The sequence below is a fragment of the Lagenorhynchus albirostris genome, chromosome 3 (genome assembly GCF_949774975.1).
Source record: "Lagenorhynchus albirostris chromosome 3, mLagAlb1.1, whole genome shotgun sequence".
Lineage (NCBI taxonomy): Eukaryota > Metazoa > Chordata > Mammalia > Artiodactyla > Delphinidae > Lagenorhynchus > Lagenorhynchus albirostris.
Window position 1 is genome coordinate 64,581,749 of NC_083097.1, and position 12,192 is coordinate 64,593,940.

Sequence of the window (12,192 nt, forward strand, 5' to 3'; positions counted from 1 at the left end):
TTCTTTTTTGATGAAGTGATTATTAGTGTTGCTTAGAAAAAATATTCTTGGGAACCCCTGAGGACTCAGAAAATTAAGCCAATCCAAAATGGTCCTTGATTTAAGGAAAGTGACCAGTAAATTCTTTTATCAAGTTTTCAAATGCATTAAAATAAAACTTGAAAATCTCCATAAGCAGACTTAGTTTCTTTTAAATATAAGTTGGCAGTGATTAAGAATATAATTATTAAAAGCATCCTCTTTGCAATCTCAGTCACTTTATAATATCAAACAGTGAATGTGACTCAGAAAGGTTATAGACCAAAGTCTTCTAATTAATTATTTAATGAGATATGGATATGTTAAACTTCTGTTTTGATTTAAATAAACTTTGAAATCACATTTTTATTACATTGCATACATTACTTCTGTAGTAAAACAACTGACTTCTTAAGTTCTGAGCATACCTCTCAATTTTCTTACTTGCAAACAGGCCCTAACAGTTCACATATATTAATTAATTAGATAAAAGATTGGGGGGCTACATGTGTTTGTTTACTTGTGTGCTTGTTGGAGGATAGTGAATCTCAAGAAGGCTGTACCTCAGGCAGGGCACTTTGGTCAAGGGGTTGCCCGTCATATCCCTGATCTGGAAGGGGCAAACTAGTGAGATCACTAAAGACAATGTAATTTTGATCAGCACTGTCCCACAGAAACATAAACATATGCCACATATGAGAGCCACAGATGTAATTTAAAATTTTCTAGTAATTACATTAAAAAAGAAAAAAGAAAAATAATGTTAGTAATTTTATTTTGTCTAATATATCCAAAATATTATCATTTCAATGTGATCAAAAATTTTAAATTATTGATACTTTATATTCTTTTGTTCACACCAAGTGTTCAAAATCCAGTGTGTACCTTCATACTTACAGCACTTCTCAACTGCATTAGTCATATTTCAAGTGCTCAAAAAGTCATATCTGGCCAGCGGCTACCATACTGGACAGCACAGATATAGAGGGGAAACCAGGGGCTTTGGAATTAACCTAAGGTTTGAATTCTAGTTCCATAACTTACTAAGCTATGTGACCATAAGCTAGTAATATAAACTCCCTGAGCCCTGTAGTTCTTATCAGTAAATCAGGAATAATACCATATGCCTTGCAAATTTCTTATGAGAACTATAGATAATATAATATTTATTATAATTATAGATAATATGCCTGGCATATATATAACTCAATAAAATCCTCCTCATCCTCATCATTACATAAATTAGAGAAGGAAAAAGTAACATTGTATGAGAGCTCAAAGTTTAAAATATTGTGATGGAGAAAAATAGAGAAACAAGAACTTGAAGCAAGATTATCAAAATGTTTTCTAACGGAAGTTTCAGCCGTCAATCCACTATTATCCACACAAAATAAAAACAAAAACCATATTTTCCAAAATTGTGAATAATGCCAAAATAGATAATAATGCCAAAATCTCTAAAACTAGAGATATGATGGTGTTTAATGGTTCTATTTCTACAGGGAAAAAATGGCTATAAAGTTGAGTAGAAGGTTATTTGCATGGACATGGAATTTTGGGATACTAAAAATGCTTACAAACAATCTACAAAGAGTATATTATGTATTCTGATAACTGAGCATTCATTATATAATACATAATGATATTTTTTTCATATAATTGTTACAGTATATTTTTCATTCACTTACATAGGATATCAAAATACAATGCAGAAAATATACAAAACATACCTCTGATAAAAATGTCTGGGCCGATTTCTGAGCTCCTACATGGAGCAGATATTCATATACGTAGAGTGCTAACCTGTAAAATGAATAAAATATTTATTGAGAAGAGGTATATTTAAAATTCATTCTTTAAATAATGCACACACCTTTTCATGACAGAAATATTTTTCACGATAACAGTGACAGAAAATCAACTCTTCCAACATCTTTTCAATGGGAGTTTATACACATATGTTCAGAAAGAACTTTAATTAAAATAGGACGCAAAAGAATAAGACACATAATATCTTCTCTTGGCAAGAAACACCTAAATATGGATTTTTGTCTTGGATCATCTAACTTATCAAGCCCTCAATTCCCTTTGTTATACCTAATATGAATTACTAACTTAAAACCAAACATTAATAATTCCCATAACCTACTTGAAGGTCTAATTATTAGTAAAACAAATGAATTAAGTTATTGGACCTTTACAACAACACTATATCCTTCCAACTTTCTGGTGAATGTTAACATAAACTCCAGCTGTTTACATATCCGTATGCCAAAATGGGTGTTGAATGTCCAATTTTAATATATCTGTTCAGGCACTCTCTCCTTATTCTTTAGTTTAGATTGTTAAACCAATAATATTTTAGTTTAAAAGAAATTCAAATGAACAGCAAATCACAGCATTAAGTAAACTTTAAAGATACCAGATTATATTAAGTATTTGGGTGCTTATAGTTTAAAGGTTAACACGGAAGTAAATATAAATTTATCACTCAAGTACAGAATATTAAGTATGCACTATACATTTATACTACTCTCATTATCTTGTGGATTCAGAATTTTAAGCTACACCATGTGGCTCAATTTTAGTTAAGCTGTTAACAAAATATTATTCATAAACCCAAATTAGTCTGAGGCAGTATTTTTAATAATATCTTGGACTGATGCCCAGATAGCTCACAACAGTTCAGTTTCTGCTACACTGTATTTACCAATATTGAGCCAGGTTTACAGTAAACAAAACAATGTAACAATAACCACAGTTCTGTAGAGCTACTCCATTTCTCTTGCCAAGTGAATTTATGATTATTAAAGACTGATGGCATTTGCAAAACTGAATATTTTCCCAAAAACATAACATGTATTTGTCATGAAAAGGGAAAGCCTGTATATAATCACTTGCTCTGTCCATTTAATTCTTTCTCCATTCCCAAACTGCCAAACTCTTAAGATGAGAATTATTCTGTAGTTACTAAGCACCATGAGCAGACATCTGTTAAAGTTACTCATAGATGAAAATATGTTGTTGATGGTGAGTATACGAATATAATTTAGAAACATCTCCCATTCTCTTCAAGTTGAATGCCACTTCCTGGATCAGTGCTTCTCAACTCTTTCTCTACTCTGACACAGGTAATATGTCACATCCCTGTGTGATGCTCCCTGAGGAAGGTTCATACCCCAGAGTATGTCATATGGGATATTGGAATTGAAATGTTCCTGTAGTTTCAAACAAACAAACCCAACTGGTGATTCTTATCACACATTCTCCAAACACACATATCCCACATACTCTTGTCTCTCACTAACTACTTCCAAACCCATCACATGATTCCCGACCATGACGGCAGATTTCACCTTGAAAAAAAAAAAAATTTTGTGAATTTCTCCTGGAGACACTGAAGCCTCAAAATTGCCTGCCAGTGGCAGTGTGGCCCTACTGCGTACGTCCCTAGAGCCTCGGGTTATTCCTTGTGGGTTGTAAAATCTTGGACCTAGAGCCAAACCAGTGGTGCAGTCTGGACAAGAAAGCCAGGCCTAAGTCAAAGGCTCAGCAGTAAGGATGTTCCACCAAGCCTGGAGAAGTTGGAAGTGAGAGGCACTGAGTGAAGCAGAGGCACCGTGGTGGGTCTGGGGGGCGGGGTGCAATAACAGAACAGACCCCAGAACAGTCAAGGCCAGAGCACAACTGTTGCTGTGTCCTTGCAATAAACACCATTCATTAAAGTTAAGCAAGCCACTTCCTTGTAATCTCTTCTTTGTAATATTAAAGGAGATAATATATTTCTTCTATGTTTTCCCCCAATTAATTAGGTAGCAAAAAGTGTATCTCTTTACAAGTAGAATTTAAAGCAACAATCTCCTCTCTCTCAATGGGTTCAGGACAGTGATTCTCAAAGACATATTGGCGGAGGCACAAAATCAATGGGGGGAAGGGGTTTCAAACCGCAGAACTAAAGATTTTGAAGCATCTTCCTAGGGGTGTGCTTGTCCTCCTACCCTTAGAATCTGAGCTGTAGCAGGACATCGTATTGTTATCAACAGGATGATAAAAATGGGACAGGGCTGAGAAAATCTATCTATGACACCGCCTCATATATCCATGTTCTGTAACTCCCTTGAACAAAATGAACGCTTCCCAGGCAGTCAGGACCTACTCCAGAGAGAGTGGCAGGGAGCATCATATCGGTGAACAGTTAATCAACTCTACTGCCTTGATGACTCCAGAATACATCACTAGCAAATCTCCAACATTTTAACTACTACCTCTGTGCATAGGATTTTCCAAACCTATGTCTTTAGCCCTATCATCTCTACCAAGCTCCAAACCTGCTTCTCCAAATTCCTGTTTGAAATTTCTAGCAAGATAGCTCTCTCTTAACTTGACCATGTCCAGAGTTAAATTCACCTTCTCCATTTACAGTACCTGTGCTCACTTTCAATGAAACATAATTTCTGAGTCTCAGTTTCCTCATTTGTAAAATGGGAAGGATACTTTCCTTGTAGTATCTGTTGAAAGGATCAGAGAGCACAGTAAATAGTAACAATGACTGCAACAGTTTCAGCTAATTCTGTTACACATTGTATTACCAAGTCACATACTGGATTCCAACACCACAGCCTCTCTCACATTTGCCATTCCTTTCTAACCTCCCTCCTGCTCCTGAAGAACCAGTAGGAGCCACAGCAATAGGAGTATTTGTTCAATCTTCAGATACAGATACTGTGTATTTCCCATTAGCTGCCTACAATAGAGGCATTAGGGCCACCAGAAATAAGAACCTCCAGAAGGTCTGGGGGAAGAGCCCTGCAATAAATTATCTGTGTATGAATACAAATGATTCCAGGGGAGTGAGGACTGACACTTGTCCATCCGTGCAGATGAATCATAGCATGGTCCCTTACCTAGTGACAGGAGATCATCAAACATTTTATTCGGATTCAAGTTCTACTGGACAGTGAAAATTTAAAAATAAATATTGAATATACAAATATTTAAAATGTGTACACTCTCATATTAACATTTTCATTTTCCTTTTTAGGATCTTTAAGAAATTTAACTACTTTTGATAAAGTACACAGTGCCTATTTAATCTAGTGGCTTATAATGTGATCCAATTTCACAGAAAAAAATTAATAATCATGCAGTAAGAGTTTGTTTGCAGAAAGTAGACACAGACTTTTTTTTAAACATTGATTAATGAAAAAGCATATCAGTGATTCATGGATCATATATGCCTTTAAATTATCTTCATTTCATTCTAAATTTCAAATAGATACCAACGAATGAGTTAACAAAATCATGACCAGGAATTCTAGAGAGGAATGCAAAGCCAGAATGCAAAATGTATCTGAAACAGCTCAAGACCTTCTGTACTCCCTGGTTACTGCAGGCTCTTAAGCTTTAAAAGTAAGAGCAAAGGTAAAGAGGTTAAAATGGGAAGAGAACTGAGAATAGCCAAAGCCTGAGCCCACCTGCCACTGCCCTCAACACAGTAATTACATATCACCTACACATGTGATGCACACTCAACTCACTGTCCCTCAGTTACAGACATATACACTCATGGGTGCCATCGAAGGCAGAACGGAAAAGTCAACCACCACTGATAAAACTTCACAATTCAAATTCTATCAATCTCCAATTCTGATAGGGTCAAATCTATCGATATTTCAACTAGACTTCATGGATTCAAAATCTCTAATAAATTTGGATGTTGACCAGTCTACAGTTTAACTTTTTAACCTATTTACAAAAGGAAAGGGGGAAATCCCACTCACTTTATTTTGCACATGATTCTAACAAAAGTGGATTTTTTTTGTTAATTATAAAATATATAATTAGAAGGGAATTAAAGATATATAAAAATGAAAAGAACACAGAAAGATGTTAAACCTCTGACTACCCCCCACCGAAAAACCCCAAATAAAATTAAAAAGCAATAATGAACTGAGAAAATAGGATATATGATCAATAGGACAACAAAAGGCTAATATGCTTAATATACAAACAGCTCATATAATATGTCCTGCCAGAATAAGACCTTAATTTTTAAATAATGAGCAAGGATGGACATTAAAGGTCAAATAAGAATAATGGCTACCTATGGCCAGTAAATAATCCTAAGGAAAAATATTCAACCTCCCAGCCATAAACAATATTTTTAAATTTCACCAAAAAATGTACCAAAGACTCTAAAAACATTAAAGCATTCGGTGCCTAAAGGATAATATATGGACATGTAAATGGTACAGCTTTTCAAGAAAATAACATGGTGAGGTGAAAAGGTAAGTGAATGAGTAAAAAACACAAGTGTAGAATAGCTTGTACAGTACGCTCCCATGTACATGACACATATATTCTTCCAGAGGTAATTCATATACATACAGGCACAGCAGCAACAAGCGTCACTCCCCAGGCTTCCCCCTCTGGTGGAAACATATGTATCCAAACAGTATCTTTTATTGAAGGGTTTTTTTTCCTAGGGAGTGGGAGCCTAGGATAAGAGGCAGACTTTTTCTTTTTTTTTTTTAAGAGGCAGACTTTTTTACTGCATAAACTTTCTTCTGTTTGATTATTTCCCCGTACTTCTTCTATTACCTATTTTAAAAGAAATAAACAAGTAAATAGGAAAAAATAATAAAACTTTATGACCTCTGACCCAGTAATTTCTATTCTAAAATACTATTTTAAAGAATTAATCAGAAATCCAAACAATTTATAATGAAGCTCGTGGCAAAATTATAGCAGTGAAAAACTGGCAACCTAAATATCTGATAAAAGAGGAATAGTTTACATGCAGGTGATGGGAAAATATATTTTTGAAGATGTTTAATGAAGAAATGTTCATAGTTCATTGTTAAAAGTGTGAGCATATATACACAGAAATATACATACTGCATTGAGAAAAAGAGTAGAAGGAAGTATGAGTTATAGCTACTGGCAGAAATATTAATAATAGTAAGAAGCAACAGATGAAGTCCAACTAGTATGGATGTAGAGGAAAAACTAAATAAAGCATAAAACCAGTATGGTCTAATCAGAGTAAGAGCTAACATCCCCACGCCTCCTTCAGAAGGCCTGAGGACAACTCTTGTTAAAGCACTGTCCTCTAATTAACAATCATAATGGTAGCTTTGTGTCTCCAGTAAAAGATTAAATTTTGTGCCACTCATACTATACAAAAATCTAAGATATCTGGCTAGATAAAAATATTAAACACTTTTTCCCAGTTTGTTGTCTGACTTAATTTTGGTTAGGTTTTTTGGGGGTGGGGGAGAACAGGGAAGGGGGGACACATTCAGATACTTTTGATTAAACTTTGAAGATAGAAATAACTAATATGAAAGTAAAAATGCTAACTAAACCTTACAGATAAATGGGCAGAAGCAATAACAAACATCACAGGTAATTTTAAAATGTGGAAAACATTAAACGTTATTAGGAATCAAACAAATATACATTAAAGCAACAATGGGATTTAAATTCTCACTTAAATACATAATATGTAAGAAAATGTATATTCAAATACTGCTCATGGCAATAAACTAGTATAGCTCTTTTCAAAACCAATTTGGCAATAAGTATACGTCAAAAGCTTGCTAAGAAAAGTTCACACACTTTGACCCAATAATTCCATTACTGGGAGTCTAGCCTAAAGAAATCATCTTAAATGTAGAAAAGCTTAATGCACAAAAATTTTTAACCAAAGAACGTGTAGAACAATCAAAATAAAAAGAAAAATGGCTGGATTTATAGTAAAATATTTTGCATTAATTTCATGTTTGAAAATATAACTCAGAATTTAGATATATTCATTCAACAAGCACCTAAGAGACTTCCCTCTGCTTAATTCTTGAACTTTAAAATGTGAGAAAATGTCATAACTGTACCACCAAATAAAATTATTTCAAATTTACCTTGTGAAAATTACAAAATCTAACAAAGAAACAAATTTTTACCATTCACGTGAACAACATCTGTTACATGCTTGTCAAGAGGTATCATCTAACAGTACTAAGACAGTTAAGTATTTAACAGCACAACTACAACACATAATGTCATTTGGAGTCTAATTGCAGCAAATTCTCAACTACACTTGTAAATAAGGACTTCACAGTCTGGAAAAGGGGTAAAGAATTTACTTCACTCTATAATCTAGCTATCTAATTTGAGATTAAATCTCTTGCTCTGAAGGAAATGGTAGAAAATAAGGAACTATGGATAACATATAAAAAAGGTTTTAAAGACAGTATTGTTAATTTGCAAAAAAGTTCTCCAAGCTACACATAAATAAAAGGTGAATACTACCTATAGTTCAGAGCTAATTCCTAACTCTCTCTCTCTACATACACATATATGTACATATGTCAATATCTATGCATGTGCGTATAATACATCTATATAAAACAAATCATCATTTCACAAAAGTCAGTGAATAAAAATGACCTAATGTGTTTAATCTGAATTTATAGAACAGTTAAAATGGATATGATTGTTTAAATCATAGAAAGAATTTTTAAAATCTTGTGAACAGGATTCATCAAAAGTTTTCTTTATATTACACATGCTAGTTATAATAACACAATTTAATGTTCATAAAACTTTTCAGGAATGTGTGCCACTTGTGGATAACATTTAATCATGCCTCACAATATATTCCTATGAGGCAGAGTTATGAACTATGTATAAACATCATTAGGTAAGTACTCATACAATGAAAAGTCCAACTACCAATAAACAGCTATGTCTGTCAGCCTGGCCATGATATCCTATATCTACTTTTCACACATTTACCTATTAAATAACCTGTCTTTGGCATGCCAATCTTTTAATATTCCAAAAAGATACAGTGTTGAAACTGAAAAGCAAGAGAAAGTAGCCATTTAATATAAGAAAACATACATCCATCCCAAACTTCAGTGATGAAAACTGATTTCACCATCTTCTTACATTTAGCAAGGAAAAAGGAAAAAAAAAAAAGATTCAAACATAAAGCCTTCAAATTAACAAATCCCCACCTGTAGTTTTAAAATTCTTTTGGTTGATTCACTATATGTGCAAAGGTAGAGGGAAGACACAGTAGGAGAATTAACTTCAAAAAACAGCTGTTCCTAATTTCTCTTGAAATTAAACTACTATAACACATTTTGTCTTGTTTATCTCTGTATCTCCAGCACCTAAACTAGCGAGTACCCAATAAATATTTTTTAATGAAGGAATGACTCTCTTAAGCCAGGCATAAGGCACTTACAGAATCCTTTGGTTTCCTCTAGTCAAGGCATTCAAAGGGGAAGCGTAAGGAATCTCCTTAGGTACCTACTTTAGCATTGACCTCCTCGTAGTATCCTTAAGCTTCAGCCTCTCAATAAAATACTATCATTTAACAGCATGAATGTTACTAAAACAATTCCTTCACACTGATTCCTATCTCTATATACAAAGGGTAATTTTTTAAAGAAATAAATTAATCCATTTAGTTGTGGGTAGATATGTTTTGTTATTTTTAATAAAACAAATCCTCAAAAGACAATAACCTCTCTCTCGCCTATATCCTTAAAGGAAATAAATCAAGGTTAGGAAATAAACAATAAAAAGATTGTAGAGGGCTAGAAGAGGGCTATTTTATAAAGAATGGTCTAGCTGTCACATTTAGCACTGGTGAGTAGTATGTGCTGCAAAATGCTACATCCAAAATCCACTCCCCATCTTTTGTTCTTAAATCCCAACGTCATTAACTCGAGAAGCCGCAGACGTAGAGAATTTAGAACAGATTAAGTTCTCCTAACGCACAGTAAAAAGTCATGTGGGATCTAGATTCCTACCCACTGCTATATTTAAAATGGATAACCAACAAGGACCTACTGTATAGCACAGGAAACTCTGCTCAATATTATGCAACAACCTAATCAGGAAAAGAATTTGAAAAAGAATAGACACATGTATTTGAATAACTGAGTCACTTTGTTGTACACCTAAAACTAACACAACATTGTTAATCTACTATACTCCAATATAAAATAAAAAGTTTTAAAAAAGTCGTGTTGGATTTAGAAAAAAGAACTTTCTTATTCCTGATCCATTGTATAATTCCACTGTTGACTAATGACACGTATCAGTATCCATATGTGTCTCCTAAGTGATAAAATGCCAAGAGTTAGCTGGATCACAGCTAGCTAACAAGTAGCAAGGAGCATTTGGCAGCCACCGAGAGACTGCTCATGGGATTGTAAGTAGTTTAGCAATGAAACTAGATCAGCCTGATCAAATTTTCAACAGAGCTTACAACCTGGTGCTAAGGAGGTGTGAAAAATTAGAAATCTGTTTCTAACATTGTCTTTTTAAAGTTCTTCATCATTAACATTGAAGCTAAAAAACAGATTTAGCATGTCAAAAACTGTGTCTATGCAACCACCCAATAATATTAATATCCAGCCTTTGCTTCAAATTCACTTAGTCTATTTTTTATACTCTCAATGTCAGTTTTAGAGAATAGATACCTGATATACATAAAGATATTGAAGATACTAAACAGAATTAAATGTTCTGGTGCAGAGATAATTGCATCAGTTAAGACTGACAGGGAAAGGAGTGAAAGATTTAACAATTATTAAATAGATAGCTGGGCATAAAAAATATTACATTGCCGATGTGTCACTGATGTCATAAAAGACAAGTAATGCTTGGGAGTATGGATTTGGAAATAAATGATTTGATGTGCTTAGAAATAAAAACACTTGCCTTGTGCAGACAGGCAAATTCATGATTAAAATGACTATCAATAGAGAAAATAAAAAGGCTAAGATATAAAAATAAGAATTAATTTAAAACTAATCAAGAGTTTATAGAAATATGGTTATTTGTAAAATTTAGTAAAACTTTCCATCCATTTTTAAAAATAATTGTTCTTGCTATAATCTCCCATTTGATCTTTTTTCATAAATTTGTTTATTTATATGTATTTAATTTTGGCTGCATTGGGTCTTCATTGCTGCACGTGGGCTTTCTCTAGTTGCGGTGAGCGGGGGCTACTCCTTGTTGTGGTGCACGGGCTTCTCACTGCGGTGGCTTCTCTTGTTGCAGAGCACGGGCTCTAGGCACGCGGACTTAGTAGTTGTGGCGCACAGACTTAGTTGCTCCAGGGCATGTGGGATCTTCCTAGACCAGGGGTCGAACCCGTGTCCCCTGTATTGGCAGGCGTATTCTTAACCACTGCACCACCAGGGAAGTACTCCATCCACTCTTAGAGCTAAGCTATATACATTGGAAATACAGTACTGGGTATACTTGATAATAGCACTTAGTCCATTTCAATCCAGCTTGAAGATTATACATTACAGCCATGCTCCCACCTGCCCATGGAATCTTGATATATATTGTCTGATATACATAGTTCTGTTTGTGTCATCCTTATAGAGAGTAGATTTTCTTTTATATCCACCCAGAATACTAGTAGCTTCCTAACACTTGCTGACTAACCTTGGGAGTCATCTCATACTCAATTTCAATATATTAACATCAAAATTAACACCAGACACCAGACTTCCACTTATGCCATGGAGGAGTAAGTGGGACTGAACTTGCCCTCTTGCTTCAGACAACTAGAAAACTGGATATATGAAACAACTGGTTTTAGATACTGGACAACAGGCAGTGCAGGCCCGTAAAACTTGAGAAAAGAGGAACATACAAGATTTGAGTCCTATCATAACCCTAGTTTTCTGCCTGAAGGCACATTCCAGAACAAAGTACAAGGAGGGAACAAATCCAAATACAGCACAGTGGTCTCAAGTTGAAGAGATCAAGGGATTAAACTGGGGAGGATTGAGGCAGCTGGAATTTGTGGGCAGAGTATCAGACAGAAGGGGGCTACACAGCAAAACAACTCCAACAATCTGCATAGGAATCGCTTTGCCCATGTATAGGGTAGAATTCCACCAAGCCAGGCAAAGAACTTGCTCACAGAGGGCTGGGAAACCACTAACTACTCACAGGAGAAACTTCAAGAACACTACTCACAATGAACACCAACAGCATTCGGTAGAGACCCACGGGCCACACTTTGGAGGCAGGACTAAACTAGTCCTAAAGTAAAAGTAGACTTACCCTAACCATAGTGTGTAATTTTAACAACCCAAATAAGCTTTTAACAACATGCAGTGTAGCCAGATTAAT

General features: G+C 34.6%; 1 protein-coding gene across 8 annotated transcripts in view; it reads right to left on the reverse strand.

The window, feature by feature from the left end:
* SSBP2 (single stranded DNA binding protein 2) overlaps positions 1–12,192 on the reverse strand; it is a 302,125-nt gene that overhangs the window by 218,416 nt on the left and 71,517 nt on the right. For all 8 annotated transcript variants that reach the window (XM_060143228.1, XM_060143232.1, XM_060143226.1 and 5 more), the window contains one exon: positions 1,749–1,821. In XM_060143228.1, the coding sequence (XP_059999211.1) occupies positions 1,749–1,821 (73 nt within the window). The remainder of the gene's footprint in view (positions 1–1,748; positions 1,822–12,192) is intronic.